The 21,234-nt window shown below is 39.1% G+C and overlaps 1 protein-coding gene across 15 annotated transcripts in view; it reads left to right on the plus strand.

Moving 5' to 3' along the window:
* AKAP13 (A-kinase anchoring protein 13) overlaps positions 1 to 21,234 on the plus strand; it is a 320,707-nt gene that overhangs the window by 225,695 nt on the left and 73,778 nt on the right. For 10 of the 15 annotated variants that reach the window (XR_013364374.1, XM_077871282.1, XM_077871307.1 and 7 more), the window contains 4 exons: positions 1,218 to 1,293; positions 6,252 to 6,388; positions 15,907 to 16,277; positions 18,520 to 18,573. Coding sequence is in view for 14 of the 15 variants with exons in the window: in XM_077871282.1 (XP_077727408.1) it covers positions 1,218 to 1,293; positions 6,252 to 6,388; positions 15,907 to 16,277; positions 18,520 to 18,573 (638 nt within the window). In the remaining variant the exon portion in view is untranslated. The remainder of the gene's footprint in view (positions 1 to 1,217; positions 1,294 to 6,251; positions 6,389 to 15,906; positions 16,278 to 18,519; positions 18,574 to 21,234) is intronic. The other 5 variants (XM_077871327.1, XM_077871355.1, XM_077871346.1 and 2 more) reach the window with 1 other exon arrangement.

Consider the following 21,234-nt stretch of genomic DNA (forward strand, 5'->3'; position numbering starts at 1 on the left):
TTAAGGTAGAAGCTTAGATTATTGGTTTGAGACCTTTTTTTATATAGGCATTTAATGTTATAAATTTTGCTCTAAACATTGTTTTAGCCTTGTCTCACAAATTTTTACATGTGATGTTTGACTTTTTGAGTTTGAGATATTTTTCTGATATTTAACTTAACTACAATGATTCCTGAAGGTTTCTTCTTTGATTCATGGATTTTTTAATAAGTTTTTGTGTGTTGTTTTGTTTTGTTTTGTTTTTTAAATCTTTGCGGTTTTTCCAGGTAACTTCTTATTTTGGTTTCTCATTTTGATATCGTTGTGGTCAGAGTGTGTATGTAATAAGATTTTAACCCTCAAATATGAGACTTCTTTTATGCCACAGAATATGGTGTGTCTTGGTGAATGGTCCGTGTGTACTCAAAAAGAATGTTTATTCTGCTATTGTTGGGTGAATTGCTCCGTATGTGTTGGTTGGATCAAAGTGGTTGGTAATATTTTTCAGGTTTTCTGTGTCCTTACTCATTCTCTGTCTATTTTATCAATTATGGGAGAGGACTGTTGAAATCTCATGGTAAATTGAAAAATTATATTATTTTAAATTTAATGAAAGCAGATGGTTATGATGTTAATAAGCTTACTGAGAGCTGTAAAGACTGAATTTGTTCTTAATTATTTTAAGGGAGTGTTCTCTTCTTAATGTGCTTCAGATCCCCATAGACTTGTTTTCCATTTGCCAGTCCTGTCATTTACTACCTCAGCAACCCTGCTGAGCATAGTTATTCTTTGGATAAAGGTAATACAGAACAGACTTACTATAGCTATTGTGGGCATTAAATTCATAATTAATTCCATGGAATTCTTAACCTGATTCCCAGCGGATAGTAACTCTGGGATAAATAGAAATTATTTTTGTATTTTTTTTTATTTCAAAGAGATAAAATAGTATTTTATCTTTGATGCATGTCATTTTTTTTTTTTAATTTCACCTTTGGCTTGCACCAGATCTTCCTCTTTATTTTTTTCTATTGCTTTTATTGGAGCCTTAATTGAATGTATTGTGCCTTGATTATATAGTGAAAAGGATTTTTTTGTTGTCATAATTTTACTGGCTTTACAATAACGTATTAAAGAAAAAGGTAGGAATGTTGCTAATAGATGCAGTTGCAGCAGCTATAAAATCATCACACATTACTTCACTGTCTGAAGGTCAATCTCTTCTTTTTTTCCTTCAGATAAACCGAGAAAGCTGGTGTACGATAAAGCCATGCCCTGATGCAACGTCTCTTTTGGCTCCTGCACAAAGCCCAGGTAAGCCGGGATCTTCCAGCTTCCAGTTGTTTGAAGAACTGCATTTAAAGTGTCTATTTTTGCACTGTAGCCCCCTTCTAATTACAGACTGTTGTTCGGAGATGTGTCCTTCCTTCCCGGGCCATGCAGTAAGTCAGAAGAGGAGTATATGTGATTTGGGCTTGTAGGCATTTTGTCTCAACTGAGAATGAGTAGAGTCATATAATTACCTAAATTTCATCTTAGTAATGAGTCATCACCTGTGGCTTTCTGACTTACCACTTCTGTGAAGGCATTTATGCTGTGCACATGCGTATGATCATGGTTTTTCCAGTCCGGTAAAACTATAAATATTTATTAATAAGAAGTAAACCTGTGGCCCTCAATTTTGGCTGCACATTGAAATTATCTGGGGAGCTTTAGAAATATGCTGCTGCCTGGGTCCTGCTCCCAGAGACTGATTTTACTGGGTCTGAGGTGTGAGCTGGGCCTCAGAATCTTTGAAAGCTATTTTGGCGATTCCACTACACAGTCATGATTGAGAACCAGAAACTTTGGAAGTATCATCAGCAATTGAGCCTTTCCTGAAGCATTCATGAGGTATTAGTAGCAACAGGGGAGGGTCAGCTGCTTAGACATGGCTTCTTAATGACACAGCATATGACTTATGGGTAATAAAGATGCCTAACTTTTTACCCAGGTTTAGCCACTAATTTTCAGTGATATAAAGAAAGTTCCCTAATGTCTGTGCACTCCATTGTCTTGCATCACTAACTCTCCTCACTAGGGGGTATTGCCTGAATGACATGGTGCATACCACTCAGGCTCTGTGCCTGGTGGTAATGTGTACCCTGGGCCCTTGAGTTGACTTGACTGAGCAATACCTCTGTTTACTTTCACAAGTTTTACTGACCTGGTTTAAAATGACGGAGTCTTCAGTGACTGATCTTTATAGAAACAGTTTAGCTGTGGATGTCCTGCCTTTATATTAAACTTAAAGACAACTGTCCAAATCCTTTATCTCCAGGAGGTTTCCTGCTGATTTTTGGCTCTCAGACTTTACTCCCCAGGAAGTGTTGGAGACAAATACGAAGTGTTCTTCTCTAGTTTTCTCTCTCATAGAGAATATTATGCTGTAGTTGTGTTTAGGGCTCAGCACGTTATAAGATTGAGTCTCCTCACAGATGTAGCTGACCCTCACCCCACCCTGCCCCCTAGAATCTTCTACTTAAAAGTATACTACTTACCATATCTTGGTTCCTGGAGCTGTTTGGGGCATTTTCTGAAAGTATAATTACTCCCAACCACCCAAGCAGTGAAACCGTAAAGGTTGTAAAGGTTAAATGTGGGAAGTTTCTTCTCATGCTCAAGTTTAATTTACTCGTTTAAAGAAATGAATTTTGAATCCCTGAGCATTTTCCTGAGGACATCCTCTTCAATTTTGTTGACACCTCCCTTCCATGCTCCAAACCCCAAGCAGAACTGCTTTGGTCTTTTTAGAGTGAGTTGTTTGTTTGTTTGTTTGTTGGTTGGTTTTTAAACTCTCTGTGTAGCAACATCTAAGATCTGGATTACGCTTTGGAGCTTCAGATCTGAGTTTTTTTTTTATCATAGGTCAGTTTTTTGGTGAATTCTGAGTCCTTTGGATCTTGGAGATTTCATTTGCGTTATATAAACATGGCTCAAGAGAGAATAGTGTAAAACCAAGTAAGATAATGTGTTTTAAAATAACTATGGATAGTCTTCCATTCTGGATAAATACAAACTTTTCTAACTACAAATAAATACAAATACAGTATGATTAGCATGGCTTAGCAAACCCCATTGGGCACTGCTGGTCACCTTTCCTACCTTTACCTGCTATAATTCATTTGCAAATGTGTAATTTTAGACCCAAATGACTAGAGAGCATCTTTAAAATGACATGTTTTGCTAGCTTTTAAAGAAGCTAATGTCTCAGGACACAAAAGTTTATAGGCAGATTTATACAGGAGTCATAAAGCAGGGCTGGCCCACGTCAAGGTAATGTCCTTACCAGATAGTTGTTAAATCACAGTGTCGGCTAATAATGAAGTCGTAACTTCATTAGGTGTGTTTATCACACACCTGCTGTGTGCGAAGGGCAGAGTTCTGTTACTGTTTGTATAAATTCTTTCTGTCACTCCCAACTATTTTAGGGAAATATTAATCATCCCATTTCACTGGTGTGGAAATGAAGACTTTTAAGGGTTAAATGACTTCTTGCCTGGGATCTTTCTACTAAAAGTAGGCAGATCTAGATTTAGGCCAGACAGTTCTGACTCCAAACCCTGTGAGTGCTCATTGTTCTTGCTTATACCTTCCTGTGTTACTGCCCCTTGGTTCATTAGGAAGAGGGCCTGTAAGAAGACATGCCACAGGGGGAGATGAGCTTTAGGGAGGATGAGTCTTATAGGGCCCCTCCGTTTGTGGGGTTTCACAGTGGCTCATGGTCATTCCCCCCCTTGTTCCCAATTTTCATACTGTTCTCCACACACACACACACACACACACACACACACTCAACACTTAGGATTATATCACACAGCAGAGTCTTAGCCCAGCTTGACTTGTGATCCCTTGTAGTGCTGGCTCGAATTTATTTTCTGGGTGAGCTGTTCCTACCATGGCTGTGTCTGGATCTTCCCTGTGAATTTTCCATTAGAATGTCTTGAGTTGGTTTGTTTTCCAGTCTGGAATTTGGACGTGGTTTGTTGGACTGCCAGCTGGACAGCCAGCAGCTCAGCATAGTTGCTGTGACAGCCCTTTATTTTCTTGGCCAGCACCCTGTTTTCCCCTCAACCATGAAACAGAGTTTTTAATTTTTTCCAAGTGGGGAAAGGGGGAGAAGTAGAAAGGTCACACCCACAAACTCCACCTAGATTAGTACGTACTCTGCGAAATTGGGGTGGGGGAGGCAGGGGGTAGTCCAGAATACCCATGATTTCCAGGCTTTTAAAGGCAGGGCTATTCCCATTGAACAGAACACTCAAATAGTTTGACCAAGATTGAAATGGACTAAGGTCATTTGTTTTTTCTTCAATCGAAATGTTTTCAGATTAATCTCTGGTCCCTGCCTTGCTGCTGTTGGCATCTTTTGTGTAGTTCTGTCTTGAAATTGTCTCTTAATATGTCCTTTTCTACAAGGTTGTAAACTACGCCACACACATACACAAACACTAAATATCTCATTTTATGTGGCTAATCTCCCAGTACCTAGTCAAATACCTATCTGACAGAAGACGTGATTTTATGGACAGGCAATTCATGCATGACCTATATACCAATGCAATGCTTCTTTGACTCTTCCTCTAAGATTCCCAGCTAATACAGGGCAAATACTTTATTAATGATCAATAATTAGCTAGTTCAGATAGGAAAAACTATTTCTCATTATCTCTCATCCCACACATGCACAGTTATTGTCCGAACATAGACCCTGAGAGTTTAGAGAGACATTGCGGGTTATCTAATCTCCACTTCCCTTCTCTGTATACATATTTTCTGAAACCTCTTGACAAAGAGGTTCAGCCTTTTTCCACCCCTTCTGGTGAAGTGACAGTGGTTACTTTATAAAACTGCCAACCCATTGCCCAGAAGCCTAGTTAGAGCAAAGCTCTGTGGCTTCCACTCAGTGGCCTTTTTGTTCTGCTCCTGGAACGGCACAAGCTCCTGTGCAAACCACTTGGATCTCAGGTGTTTCCACTGTTGTGACCTCATCACCATGCATACATTTCTGTTTGTCAGTGTTTTAATTTAAATGTTACCTAGGGACAAACATAATCCTGTGGGTGCGGTCTAGCTGTCACATAATGGCAAGACTGTCCCCATTTTGGACTTGAGTATGCTGTCTATTAATAGTGTCTAAAACCACCGATGTTTTTTGTTTTGATATTACCCTGTATTGTCAGCTCCTCTTGAATCTGCTTTCAACCAAAACTTCTGGGTAGAGTTCTCATGAACTGCTAGGTGACCATATCCCTTGTGTCCATTGTGTCCCTTGTCACTTAGTATCCCCTGCAGAGTTGATATATGTCTGTTTGAATTCCATATAAAAATGCTAACTGGAATGGAAATGCTTCACCCTCCAGACTTCACAAAGGAGATTGATATCTACCTACTAAACGACTTTCTTTGGGCTCTTGGTTTTACCACATACGGATATTTTTAATTCTGCTGTTACCAGGTCATATGTCCCTTTTGTTTACAGAATTAATAGGAGAGAATGGGTTAAATACCTTGCTAATTTCAGTGTACTAAGTGTTAGAATTCCTTGATATATGGCCTAACATTTCTGTCCAGGCTTCCTCTGTTTGATTTACCAGAGTCCCTGTGCCAGTTACTGAACTGAAGATAGATTCTAGATGATATATTTTTATTTAGTCCATTATTCCCCCAATGTCAAATCTCTTTAAGGTAGAAGTTAAACAATTGTATTTCTGTTATTACTCACTAGAACCCATAAGTGTAATACACTGATATTTTTATTAGATTTTCCTCCCCCTCCTTTTTTAATCCAATATTTGGCTAGGTAACAAGTTTCCAGAAAGAACGTAAGGTTTCCCTATCTCATAGTTTCCTAACAAAGGACTTCTGATTTTAGTAGCAAAATGTGTGTATGTGTGTGTGTGTGTGTGTATATATATATATATGTATATATATATTTCCAACTCCCAAGAGGAAAAGATTACCACTTAAATACCTAAATGTAGATGGAATAATGGCTCTAAATTACTATTTTATCTTTTTTGTACATGGCAAATTCGTGGCTGTTCTTTAGTAACAATCACCCTGAATTGGAATACCAGAATTGAGTTACTAATCTGACTGTATCCTTTATAGCTTTTTAATACTGGAAGGGGGGGAGGGGGGGTTAGTTGGTTGACTTAAAAGGCTAATTGCTGGAATGAAAAAAAAAAAAAGTAAATTTTTTTTTGTGTATTGGTCATTTTCTTTTTCAGAATGTGAGAACTTCCTAGATGTTGGACTAAGCAGAGAGTGTGCCTCAAAACAAGGTGTCCTCAAAAGAGAATCTGGAAGTGACTCTGACCTCTTTCACTCACCCAGTGAAGAGGTAGACAGCATCATCTTTCCCAAGGTACTGTCCACCTCACTATACGACTCCTGCTAGCCATACTGAACATTTCTCCAACTCTGTATGATCATAGAGAAGAATATGTCCTCCTTTTTGGAGAAGGGAGCTCCAGGTTACTGAGGCTTAGAAAAAGACATGGGCCACTTTATCTTCTGTAGAGTCGTGGCTGGTTACATGCAGGTTTTGAATCCTAAAGAAATGGGAGTTCCTTTGGTGTGAATTAAATCAGATGAGGGTGAATACTTGTCAGTGGGCAGGAAGGGACCAGAGCTCAGACTGTAATACGTCATGTGTGTAAACTAACCTTAGAGTCATTTCTGATTAATGTGTTTAGGCCTGGATTTCACTGCCGAGCTTGGTGATGTTACTCCTCCTCCTCTAGCCTGCTTAATTGGAACTTTCTAGATCTCTGCTGGGGAACCCAGACTGTCGTCTTCCCAATGAAAAGCCAAGCGCATGCGCATGAGTCACCTTGTGTTTTCATACAATTTGAGGCTTTCTAAGGGGGTGGGGGATAGGGGTGGTTTGCTTTCTTCTGCTTACGTTTGTATCTAGTTGCAACGAGTTCTGTTTTGTCTCCTGAGAAGAACAGTGGGCTTTTCCACAGCAGAATCAGCAAGTGGTAGTCTGTCATGTGCCACACGTGGTTGTCTTAATCTCGAGGGGGTGAAAGAGCAGCAACACAGCAGCTGTGAAGATGCCTTTATGAAAGCTTCATGATGACCCTGGAGAAGTGATAAGGACGGTTGGGCCTAGTGGGTGAGGAGGTTCTCCAAGACCCTGTGAGGATGCTATGTTTAAGTTATGGGAGAGGCTTTGATGTCCTGGGATTCTGGGCTAGAACATATTAAAAGCCTCTGTTAATGTTCCCTCAAACACTTTGTTTTCATTTTTGTCCATTAGCTCCCATGTTCCCATTTGGCCTCCCCTTATTATTTCCCATCTTGTTCCTTTTCCTTGTGCTGTCTTTCAGATGTTCTTGAAAAAATGTATTGAACTTCAGGATTCCTGTCATTGTTACTCAGCGAATTGATTCAGTGGGTTCTGTAAAGTAAAAAATCTGCACCGTGGGAAGTTGTGTCCTTCTCTAAGGTTATCTAGGAAGAGGGAAACCATGATTTTTTTTTTTTTTTAATAATAGAATTTGGGTAATTTCCACTGTGATTTTGAGGTTTCCATTGTAAAGACTTCTGAACCGTCACCCACCCCCAAGGGGAATACCATTCTGAAGGGGCATGTCTCTCAGAATCTATTACTTGTGTCTCAGATAAACAGATTAGATAATATCTCTTAGTTCCAGCTTTAAGATCAAATCACTGACAATCACTGAAACTGGGTCATGGATACATGAGGATTGTTAAAAATTTATGTGTGTTTGAAATTTTTCATAGCCAAAAGTTGTTTTGAAATTGCCAAGTCTTCATTAAGAAATAGTTGTGTGCTCCCTCCTAGGTGCATGACAGCTTGTCCCTAGATGCTGCCATCTCTGCAGAATGGTAGTTATTTCGTCACTAAACTGAGTGATTTTCCTAGCTAAAGAGAATTCAGATTTCCTGTATTTTGCCTCTTACTCAAACTGCCAAAAGCATTTAGGAGATTGTTCTTACGAATAGCTGCTGCTAGATTTGGCAGTTTTTTCAGGATGACTAGACAGATAAAATCAGTAAGAGTTGAAGCATACTCCCCAAATCAACTTTTACCCACATTTCATACCCGAGTGGCTAAGAACAACCAGAAATGGTGGATGCAGTGTCATCTCTTGGTGCACACACGACAATGTCTCATGGCCTGGGACAAGATCCAGTGGGCTCTTCCTCTTAGTTTTTTCTACTTTACCAAAGTTGTTTGTGACCAGGAGAGGTTTAGCAATAAATGTTTTCTCTAGCATTTGTAAAGCCAAGAGTTTGCATATGAAAGTAAAAGGGGAGCAAGAGAGAGAGACACTTAAAGTGGTTACTGTACACTCGGCACTGAATTGAATTTTTTATACATGTGATCTTGTTTCATATTCCCAACAATTCTGTGAAATGGGTAGTTTTATCCTTGTTAAACTCCTGAGGGAATGCAGGCTCTGATTGGTAGAGAAGTGTAGTCCAAGGTACTCAGCTGCTAAATCACAGACTTGAGATTGTACTTAGACCCTACTCTCAAAAATGTTCCCTCTTACTTTGTTCTCTCTCCACGTACCTGCTTTTAAAAAAAAAAAAAAAAAAAAAAAAAGGTTTTATTTATTTATTCATGAGAGACACAGAGGGAAGCAGAGACATAGGCAGAGGGAGAAGCAGGCTTCCTGTGGGGATCCCAATGCAGGACTCAATCCCAGGACCCCGGGTTCATGACCTGAGCCAACCAGGTGCCCCTAGGCACCTACTTCAATAGCCAGTGACTTACACAGAAGCAAGGTGGTGGCAGACAGGCCATCAGCAGTGTCCTTCTCTGTCTGCCTCGGTGGACAGCCCCACAGGGTGTGCTGTGAAACATACTGTCCTGAAGTGCTTTCCCCTCTCCCATCTCTAAAAAGTCATCCCTGGGCAAGGCATCACAACACTCTTTTCTGTGAACTACGAGTGGTGCGTTAGTCACTTCCTACAGCTGTGTGTGTCACTCTGGCATCACAGAGGTCTCTTTAGTAGTCTGCTGCATTTGTCACAAACTCTTCACCTTAACCTTCTGCTTCCATTCAGCATACCTTCAATAAATATGACTCTTGGGTGATAGGAGCTTTGTGATGACTCTTGTGAATATTTGTTAGTTCTAAGGTCTTCATAGATGACCAGTGTAAAATTTAGATTTTTTAAAGATTTTATTTATTCATGAGAGACACAGAGAGGCAGAGACATAAGCAGAGGAAGAGGAAGACTGCCTGCATGGAGCCTGATGTGGGTGGGACTCAATCCCAGGACCCCGGGATCATGACCTGAGCCAAAGGCAGACAGTCAACCACTGAGCCACCCAGGCGCCCCTAGGTTTTGTTTTTAAAGTAGGAAGAAATCCTGGGATATTTCTTGGCACTAGCAAAGAAAGAGTGATCATAAAATGTATAATCTTGGTCACCCTGTTATCCAAAAGGTTAATTGAGGTCCACGAAAATACTGATAGTTGCAGTCTCTGTCCCCAAAGAGATTTAGATAAAATAAAGCCCTGACACCTTATTTTTTCTGCAGGTCATAAAATGTACCCACAATTTAAAAAATCAGAGTAACTCCCCCAAGATGCTAAACCTTAAGAGAACATCCTTTCTTTCGTCTGCTATAGTTTGCTCTCAAGTACTTTTTTTTTTTTTAATAAATTTTTATTTATTTATGATAGTCACACAGAGAGAGAGAGACAGAGACACAGGCAGAGGGAGAAGCAGGCTCCATGCACTGGGAGCCCGACATGGGATTTGATCCCGGGTCTCCAGGATCGCGCCCTGGGTCAAAGGCAGGCGCCAAACCGCTGCGCCACCCAGGGATCCCTGCTCTCAAGTACTTGATCATCAAGCCAAAAAAGTTTTTTAGCCTTTCAAGGATAAAAGTGATTATACTTATAGAATCCAAACCAGAAAACTATTATCGTTCATGCACAAGTATTGAAAATTATTATAATTTCGAACTGTGAAACAGCTTGCTATCACGTGCTTAGATACTTAAATAAATTATCACACGCAAATGGATTAAACAGTTGGCAATATTAGGTGTTCAGAATGTGAGCTGTTATTTTCCAAGGCACATAGCAGAATGCCTTGTGTCTTATAGACAACAATTTAATTTAATGAGTAAGTTATTAAAATTAAAGAACTAGTATTTTGACAATATCAAACATTCCTTAAGGTGTAGTTGTAAGATAGAAAGTGCATAGTTGTTTTTATATCTATATACATATATATTTATAGAATATACATATATAAATATATAATATATATATATTTTTTTTACATAATGATTACCCCTCTCTCTGTACCTGTATATTTCCTATCTAGTATAATTGTTGGTGAAGAGAGCCAGTAGGGCATTTTCCCCCAGTGTTTTATTGAGAAGATGCTGAAACACAGGGAAGTTGGAAGAGCTATACAGTGAACACCCATCACCTCGATTCTACCATTACCTTATTATATTTGCTTTGTTACACACATGTGCATCTGTCCATCGTTTTTCTACACACCTGTCCATCTAATTGCTGAATTCGATTAACAATCCACTTTTACCCCCCAAATACTTAGAATTCATATGTGTTCATAGTTTTTTATTTTTTATAAAATCTATACACCGTGAAATGCATGGTGTGAAGGCTACCATTCAGTGACTTTTCCCTCAGCTTTATTGAGTTATAATTGACAAAAATAGTACATATTCAAAGTGTACAAGATGATGCTTTGATAGACCTACATTGTGAAATGCTAACCACAATGAGACCAAAGTATCTATCACCTCCCAGTTACCTTTCTGAGGAGGCGGTAAGAACACTTGAGATTTACTTTCCTAGCAAATTTCATGTATACAGTACATTATTAGTAACTGTAGTCATCCTGCTGTATATCAGGTCTTCAGCATTTATTTGTCTCCTGAGGGTTTGTTCCTTTTAACATCTCCCCCTCTCCCCTACCCTCCATCCCCAGGGAAGCACTGTTCTACTCTCTGTTATTATGAGTTACCATTTCTGAATTCCATAAAGAAGTGAGATCATGTAAAAGTTGTCTTTGCCTGGCTTATTTCACTTAACATGTTGCCCTCAAGGTCCATCCCTGTTGTTGTAAATGGTGGGATTTCCTTCTTTTTTTAACTCTGAATAATATTTTCTTTACCTGTTCAGCTGTTCATGGACACTTAAGATATTTTCATGTCTTGGCTACTTTGAATAATGCTGCTGTGAACATGGGAGTGCAGATACTTATTCAGGACAGTGGCTTTATTTCCTTTGGATATATACCTAGAAATGGGATATTGCTAGATTATATAGAGCAGTTCTAGTTTTAATTTTTTGAGAAATCTACATACTTTTTCCCATAATAGCTGCACCTCAGCGACTTTTAACAAGTTCATTCATCTTTGTAACCCAAACCCCCATTTGCATCAGGCTGTTACTTCACTTTGGAAAGTTTCCTTATGTCCCTTCTCTGTCTCCTCTCCAACTCCCTGGAGGCAATAACTGTTTAAATTTTTTCCTGTCACTGGTTAATTTTCCTTATTTCAGAGCTTCATAGGAATGGAATATAAATGTTCTTATTTCTCTTAGGTAGATGGAAGGAACTGATGAATCGTATGGTGGCTGTAGGTTTAGTCTTATAAAAAATTGCCAGACCTTTTCCCAAAGTGATTGTATCATTTTCCATTCTCACTAGCAATGTATGAGAGTTTTGGTTGCTCCATGTTCTTATCAACATGTATGATTGTTTTGTTTTGACTTTAGCATTTCTGGTGTGCATGTAGTGGTAGCTCTTACCATTTTGATTTGCATTTCCTTGACAACCAGCGATACTCTTAAAGACATTTCCATGTGTTTATTGGCCACTTGTGTATCTTCCTTTGTGGAATGTCTTGTTCATGTTTCTTGCCCATTAAAAGAAATTGGTTTGTCTTTTTGTTGAGAAGTAGGAATTGTGTATATGTATCCTGGATACCAGTCATTCGTTAGATTTATGTTTTGCAAATATTTTCTTTCAGTACATGGCTTCCCTATTTGCTTTCATGAATGTGTCTTGATATACTGAATGTTTAGAATTTTGGTGAAGTATAATTCATCCAGTTTTTATGGCCATTGCTATTACCTGTGTCCTCTTCTGCTACTGATTTGTCTGCCCCTAGTCAAGTTGTTTTCCTTTAGGACATTGATAATTTTAGCTTTTACATTTAGGACTGGAGTTGATCTTAATTTTTTAAAACATTTTATCATCACTTTAAGAAGAAGAAAAATAATCTGGCCTTTATCCCAGACCAGTTAAATTAGAATCTTATTATGTAACCTCACTGGACCTCAGTTGTTTCATGTATAAAATGAGAATAAGAATATCTACCAAAATCAGGGTTCCTGGGTGGCTCAGTGTCTGCTTTCAGCTCAGGTTATGATCCCAGGGTCCTGAGATTGAGTTCTGCATCAGACTCCCCACAGAGGGCCTACTTCTCCCTCTGCATCTCTGCCTCTCTCTCTCTCTCTCTGTCTCTCATGAATAAATAAATAAAATCTTTTTTAAAAAATCTACTAAATCAAATATTAAAAGAACAAACACATCTACATCACTTAGTGCAGAGCCTCCCATGTGGTGAATATCTAGTAAATAACCATTACTCACATTTATGGAATAGTCACATTGCATGTATGTCTAAGTAACAGTCATAATGGTGCCAGGGGATCAGTGTAACTAGTGCATTTGATTTACATGGAGTCAAAATCATATTTTTTTTAAATGTGCTAGTTAAGTTGATCCCGTGGCACCTTTTCTCCAGACAATCAGGACTAATATTCTAAGTCTCTGAAAGTCATTTAATTAGCAGACGTTTTAAGAGAAAAGAAGTCTCAAAGAAAGACCAGCACATAATTCAAAAACTATTAAGAATGGCTTCAAATATTAGGCATGGAACAGTCTCTTATGTGACAACAGCCAGAACTTTTCCCCCTTCTGATATATAAATGGAAAAACAGTATTCTCAAACCTGGTACTTTCTGTGATGAGTGTGGAGAATGATGAAAGTAATGGTTCTCCTAAGAACTAAAGCACTAATAAATTCAGGGACTGGAAGGGAATAAAAAAAAAAAATCCAAACACTTAAAAACCCCACTTTTTTCCCCTCTATTCACTATTAAAATAGTAATTTGCAACAGCCTTTGGTAAGGTCTAGTATCTTTAGATCTAAAAGATCATCATCTTAGATAGACAAATTGAGAAAGTGGTTACATACCTAGCTATAGAAAGACTAGGACCATATTCCTAGTTTCTGGTCACACCCCTGACTGCTTTCTATTCTGCCAGGATAGTATAAAGACATGATAAAGCTGGGAAATTCTTTTGAGAGCACATAAGTCTTGGGGAAAAAGTAATTTAGAGCGTCCTTTTAGATTTGATCTAGCATTAAAGAAAAACCATTTGCCTCAATACTTAGAAATGAAGACTTACGTCAGTTACTGATTTTGTCTTGTTTTTCCCTTTTTCAAGTAATAACCACAAGCTCATAATAAGAATTGAATACAATAAAGGGGCACCTGGTTGGCTCAGTGGTTGAGCATCTGCCTTTGGCTCAGGGCGTGATCCTGGGGTCCTGGGATTGAGTCCTGCATCGGGCTCCCTGTAGGGAACCTGCCTCTCCCTCTGCCTGTGTCTGCCTCTCTCTGTGTGTTTCTTATGAATAAATAAATCTTTAAAAAATAAGGTACAATTAAAAAAAAAACTTGAGCGTAATATTAGTGTGAGCTTCATTCTTACTAGGAGTGCAAGGACTAAAGAACTCAGGTATTTACTGTGAAAACTCCCTGATTATTTAGTTTTTAGGGGCTTAGTTTGGCTTATCAGAGTTAAAAGTACACAGATGTTCTAGCACACACCGGGATCAACACTGTTGAGGATATATGCTAGACAGAGTTATCCTTTTTTAAAGTGTGTACAAACAGGCCACCAATAATTTTCCCAGCTTGTTTTAATGTCTTACTAGAAGATAGATGCTTATTACACATGCGAGTTAATCCCCACTAATTTAAAAAGAATGGTTGATGATTTTATTTTGAAATAATACCTACCCTATTTTAGAATCTAGTTGGTTAAAACATTGTTTTACTTTACATTGTGACCCAGTGGAGGGAACACAGAACTTCAAGATCTTGTCCTTGCAGGAATTTTTTTTTAGATTTTTTCATTTGGGATGCCTGGGTGGCTCAGCAGTTGAGCATCTGCCCCCCGCCCCCGCCATGAATAAATAAATAAAATCTTTAAAAATATATATTTATTCATTGGGGGTGGGGGCAGAGCATGAGCAGGTGGAGGGGCAGAGGGAGAGGAAGAAGCAGACTCTCTTCCCCCACCCCCCCCCCGCCCCACCCTGGGCGGGGAACCTGACACAGGGCTCCATCCCAGGACCCTGGGATCATGACCTGAGCCCAAGGCAGACCCTTAACGGACTAAGCCACCTAGGCACCCTCCGCCCCTTGCAGGAATTTTTTAAAAGATGATGAGGGGAACAGAACAGGCCAGTTGTAGTTGAAATCTGCCTGAGTTCACATCTTTGTTCTTGCTGTTCACCACCTGTGTATTGGGAAGGACTGAGAACCAGTCTGGGTCCTAGTGACCCCCACATCTCCCTATTAGTCTCATCCTTTACCATCATTTTCAGATCAAATAAATGAGGAAACCGGATGCCACAGAGTGAATAAAGCTCATATGAGCTGGAAGAGAATGCTTTTGAAGTGTTACTGTAAATATTTGAAAATACTCTCCTTCTTGAATAGGTCTTATTTTCTTTTCTTTTCTTTTTTTTTTTTTTTTTTTAGGTCTTATTTTCTATTCCAAAGCTAAAAGTCTCATTAGTTCTCATAATTATTAAAAGCTTTCTCAAAGAACTGTAAGTTTCTTCACTCTTAATTAAATTAAAACTTTGATTAGACTGGAAAGAAGGAAAAATAAACCACAGAATGCCTTTCCCTAGTCCCTGCTCCCTGTCCTAGAACACAATAAAGATGTTAAGAGTTCAGTGCCCAAATTCAAGAGTGTGATCATGCATCTTCTAGACACTTCTATGTATCTTCCAGATAAATTCATCTTCTGAGCATCAGGATGCTCATCTTTCCCTCACCTATCCAATTATGTGCTCTGGTGTTTGTGGAAACAGAGAATGTCAGGGCTACTGGGATCAAAATGTACTTTTCTCTTAGGTTCCAGAGTTTGACCAGGGAAAGAGCATCATCACTTACTAAAGACTCCGTTGCCAGGACTGATTATTTTATGTTCTATTTGGCTTGATAACACTGCCAATTCCCAGTGAAATGAATAGATTTCTTCCATGTAGGCATTCATGGCCCAGAATGTGGGCTTTCATGGCAGATTTTAGATTGGGTTATAAGCTATTCTGCATTTTTCAAAAGGCCTCTTAAAATAATTACAGACTTGCTTTTGGACTATTAACTTCAGAACATTATGGCAGCCAAGCAGTCAACCGTGTTTTTAGTTAAAGCTTGTGGGAAAAATTAAACCTAATAGGATATGAATTTAGAGTTTTCACACAGTAGAAAGCCTGGGTACATAAGTTCTCTTTGTTTCAGTTGGTGGTATTGGCCTGTGCAACCAACCTGAACCTGAGTTGGATGCTTTTCCGCTGTAAGAAAGGAATGGTCTGTGTACCTCTAATAAGAGGGTAGAAAGAGCACAGACCTAGACCACACCTTCATCAGGGGCTATTTGAATCCAACTGTGACCATGCTTTCAAAAAGGAAACACCTGTTTGATGCCAATTGGGGTCTTGCCCATCCTACCCACTGTGCAGCCACCAGGAAGCCACTCTTGGATTGGGAATTATGACGCCTTGCCATTTTCAGCTGTGCATATTTTCTCTCCATGACAGCCCGAGGAAGAGCAGTTGGTCTGTGATATCACTGGATCCAGTTCTTCCACTGACGACACAGCTTCCTTGGATCGACATTCTTCTCATGGCAGTGATGTATCCCTCCCCCAGATTTCAAATTTGAACAGGTCCAGAGATCAGCAGTGTCTTGACGGCTTCTACAGCCATGGGGTGGGAGCTGAGGGTCGAGAGAGCGAGGGTGAAGCTGCCGGCTCAGGTGAGATGGAGGAGGAGGAGATGGACAGCATCACCGAGGTGCCTGCGAACTGCTCTGTACTGAGGAGCTCCATGCGCTCGCTGTCCCCTTTCCGGAGGCACAGCTGGGGTCCTGGGAAGAACGCGGCCAGTGATGCTGAAATGAACCAGCGCAGGTGAGGTGGACCTGGCGGGGGCTGTTGGTTTCATTTCTCAGTGTCTGCTTGCTTCTGATGCTGTGACTTGGTGTTATTGTGGTTAAAAAAAAAAAAAAAATTTAGGAGACACCGTGGTATGGAAAAAAGCAGATGGGCTTTGGGATCAGGAAAACCTGTGTTCAAACCCCAGCTCTGTTAACTCATTATATAGATATATTTGCATGGGCAAGTTACTTGACTCCTCTGGGCTTTAATTTTCTCATCTGGAAAATACCTGCCTTTCAGAATATTTATAATAATTCTAAATACTGCAAGTGAAGTAGGTCTGTTACATGGTGGGTATTTAATGCTTACAGTCATTTGTTAATAAAATTCATAGATTAAAAACTTGTGGAGGGAATAGTGTCCTGTCAATTTCAGATTAAAAACTAAACATGAAATGTTAGTCTTAATACTATCTGTTTTCAACGTGCTTCCTGAGAATTGCTGTCCATTTCTAATGCAGAAAGTTTTGACAGAGTTGAAATGATTATTTAATCATAAAAGAGCAAAAGAATCCTTCAGTATCATTGAATGGTTGATATTTTTCCACATATCCTCCAGTTGTTAGGGACGTGTTTACACGTGACCCAGTCTCAGCCGTTCAGTTTGGAAGCAGGCTATCAGAGGGTAGTGTGGAGTTGCCTTCTGACCAGAGGCTGCTTACACGAATTTAAGCAGACGGTTTTCACTCCAGCAAACAAATGCCATGATGCCTGCTGTATGTATAGTTGTGCCTACTCCAGAGCTACTTTCTTGAGGAGGAAAAGCTAAGGGAGCAGGCTGACTGTTGTTTTAAAACAGGTGGTATGATAAACCTCACCTGGGACGGTTAGGGCTTTTTTTTTTTTTTTTTTTTTTTTTTAATTCCTCTACTTCCTTAAACATGGCTCAGATTTCAAAACTATAGGTACGTGTTATCTGCTGACATTCACTCATTTATTCTTTTATTCAGCCAGAATATATTGAGCACCCACTACATGCCAGACATTTCTAGGTTCTAGAGACACAGGTGAATGAGCCAGAGTCCCCACCTTCATGGAGCTCCCAGCAATACTTTACACTTTCCTCATGTGCTACTCCTCTTGGACGTGTTTAATAACACAGTATCCCATCTGATTTTCCAGTCCAAATGCTGAGTCAGGTGGCATTGTCTGCATTTGTGCAGATAAGACTGCTGCCAATAGTTGATATCACTTACCGAGTGAGGTCAGTAGAATCTAGGTTTCTGGTCTCCTAGTTAAGTGCCTTTTCTGTGATTCCATATTATTCTTTGGTAGAGTGCAGGATACTATTTTTAAAATCTATCTCCTGGATAGTTTTTATGTACATTTGAAAGCATAAATTATATAAACAGTTTTTTTTAGCCTTCCTTCCCAGCTTTTTCACGCTGTACTTTAAAAAAAAAAAAACATTCATACTAGTTAAAAAAATAAGTAAATAAGGATGTGGGGAATGATCCCTATAGGTGGAATTCTTTTCCTGAGTCAAGAGTAGCCTCTTGACAGGACATTCTGTCAAAGATGATAACGGCATCAAGAAATGAGAGTTTATAAATGCAATCCATTTTTCTTTATAACCCACTATGGATCCTGTCACTGTGACTTTGATTTCAGAGTTGGCTGTGACTATGGATCTTCTAGCCCAGATGAGGAAATTAAAGCTCAAACTGAATGATTTGCCCAAGATTACATGGTGCTCTTAAGACAATGAAGACTAGAACCCTTTCACTTAATTATTCATATTTGCAACCTGTGTAATATCATGGCATCTCCTGTTTGAGTCTAGCACTGGCCATCCCTCTCACCACTGCCCCAATGCCTCTGGAGATGGTGGATGGACTGGAATGATTGGTTTAGCTAATGCTTAATCTGCATATAATGTAACCTGAGTTTTAAAGCCTTAAGAAATTCTTTTAAAGCTTTGAATGTTAAAATCCTTTTACTTGTATGAGTTAATAAACCTCATTCCTTGTCATCTGATTACTACGTCTTTGGAGCAAGGAGGGAGCAGAGTGATCCTCCCCAGAAATTGTCAGGCTGCCAGGCCTTTTTGGTTCTCCTGTGTTTCTAACTCCACATTCTTTCATTCCTGCCTTCCTGTACTGTTTCTCTGTATCTCTGTGGCCTGAGTCTCCCCCTTTGTGATGTCTGTATGCTTCATGCATTTGTGTTCATTGTGTTTCATCTCAACACTGACCTCTTCCACCATTCATTTTCAGTTCATTGCGAGTTCTTGGGGATGTTGTCAGGAGACCTCCCATTCATAGGAGAAGGTACAGAGTTCACTAACTTGATGGACTAACTGTGTTGCCTCTGAGCTTATACTAACAAGCATCTCATTTTGCTTAAGCCATGATTAAACATGATGATTATTTTTTAAAATGCCACATCTGCTTCAAGCAAATAAAATATAGGTATTTATTAATTTCTGATGTTCATTTGCATATGAAATGGTTTCATGAATCTGAAGTTTTCTATTTTTATCTTTAAAAAAATTTTGTTAATGTTTTTTCTGTCTTGTACTTACTGGTGTTCAGATATCACTGTGATAACTCTCCCTAGGAGAATTCAAAGTCACATTGATTGTGCCTGAGGGACCCTGGGGAGTACTATTTCTTCCTCCTCCCCCACCCTCAGAAAAGGGGGAAGGAAAAAAAAATTGTGTGCTGGCACACAGGCCCTAACACATTTTCAACACATCTAGGCCCACTGACCACTCCATTGTTGATGCAGTCATTTCTGAAAACAAGGCACGTTAGCTCATCTCACAGTCTGAATTCCTTAATTATTTTTTGTCAGGTAACATTTTGAAACTAGAAATTAGTAATTTATAAGCTGAATAGTCCTTTCTAGCCAAAAAGTGCCAATTTGCTTTTCAGATACTGAGTTTTACTCTGCTTGTTCAGAAGTCATCATTAGTGACCTTTCCTTCCATTATTTGGCGGGGGGGGGGGGGGGGTGCGGGGGATGGAAATTCAGAAATCCAGAAATGGTGGTGGAATTACACATAGCTTGTCATATTGGGAGACATTTGTGAAGAGGTATTTTCAGTTCTGAGCTGAAGCCCTTCCTTGGGAACCTGGCACATAGTAATCCTCCCGGCTTTGTCTTTTTCCAGTGGTTACTTCCTATAATGCCTGATTTCAGACACAAAATTGAGTTTGAATACAAATACTCTCGTGAATCTCAGGTAATCATGGATCAGCTGAGTTGTTCTCCCAGGAGAACACGTTGTTAAGTGCCCCTTTCAGAAGAATCTGAGACCTTTAGAGATTTGTTTGGCTCTCTGTTAAAGCCTTCAGTGTGAACTTATTAAAAGTGTGCATGTGTTGACAGTGGAAGATGACAAGTTGCTGGATACAGTCTCAGCGTACAGATCAAGCTTCACGATAGAGCTAGGTACCGTCTCACCCTTAGTCATTTTTCTGCAGGAAGAATGTGAAGTATAATTTAAAATTTTATATTAAAATTAGCTAGTAAAGCCTTAGCTAGTAAAGTTGAAACATTCCCACAAGTGTTAACAGGTGGGGAGCAGAATATTTGTTTTTTAAAAATCTAGAATTTCCGAACTCTCAAAGTAAGGTCAAAGAACCATTAAATGTCACCTCCACTAATTGAGGAACTGAGGAAATTTAGGAGGCTCTCAAAAAAAACCCTACAAACCACTCTTATGATCCGAGTTCTCTGTTAAGAAGGAAGGGCAGGTCTGCTGCTGCTTGAGCACCACCTGCAGCTTCCTTCCTGGAGCCTCAGGATGGTTGTCATATCCCTCCTTCTGTCTCCTGTCTCTCAGCATTCTCATTATCCTAAATTTCACCCTGCTCTCTCACAGCATTATCACTTTCTGAGAGTAGAGGGATGTTTAAATCTGTAGAAGGAGATTTATTTTTTTAATGATAATTTGGTAATGTATATTCAGTTGCTGATTAACATGTGTTTTTAAGAAGTTGGGTGTTTTTTTAATTTTTATTAACAGTTTGGAGATTCACAATGAAGTTAATAATTTCAGAGAATGGACTTCTTAGTCTTGTGCATGTTTGTAACTTATATCGAGGCTTGCTTCCCTTGCACAAGCAAATTATAAATCAGTCTGATTTCGTTTATCAGACTAGAGATGTGTCTTAGATGCATATTTCTCCTTTCTGCTTCTGCCCTTGTGAGCTTTGTGCTCTTAATTTAACCTAATTTTAAGTGTTTTACTCTTGAAATTATTTTTAAGTGATATTAAAGATGTATTTTTAGAACATTCATAGGGCTAGCTCTTCTGTTTATTCTCCCGCCATTTTCCTTGTGTCTTTTCATCTGTCAGAAACCCCCACTTATCAACAAAGCAAAGTTATTAGGTATATTCAGAGTATTCAAAGGGTTTTGGGGTCTGCACATCTTCCCATTTGCAAGATTCCAGAGGGAGCTGAGTGGGTGTTACTCTTATCCCCTTCTGAAAACAAAAATACATCACTTAGATTTTTAAGGCCCCAAATGGTAGTGGTGTATTTTTTGACTGGTTTTTGATTTGTCAGTCAAAAATCCTGACTTGATGCAGCAACCTTCACAGAGTACATGATATTTTGATTTTTTTGTTTGTTTGTTTTTAGTTATATTTACATGGTATTTCCAACCCTAGATTTTCTATCCCTCCTGCTTAAGGGTAAATACCAGTGCCAAGATAATCAAAGTAGATGATTAAATGGAGTGTTTTTTTTTTTTTCATCTTGGAAAGATGGATGCAAACCTAAAATTAAGACAGTTCTCACTCAGTACCATAGAATTCCTTTTCTTTTGAAAAAAAAATACGTGCTTTCATTATCATTAAAATATAAGGAAATGTGACTAGTGTGACATGGCATATCTTCATCACAAGAACTTAGTGAGTAGGGTTTAAAGATGGGTGTGAGAGTTGATAGGATATCCTTATAAGGAAAGACTCAGGAGAC

The sequence above is a fragment of the Canis aureus genome, chromosome 2 (genome assembly GCF_053574225.1).
Source record: "Canis aureus isolate CA01 chromosome 2, VMU_Caureus_v.1.0, whole genome shotgun sequence".
Classification (NCBI taxonomy): Eukaryota; Metazoa; Chordata; class Mammalia; order Carnivora; family Canidae; genus Canis; species Canis aureus.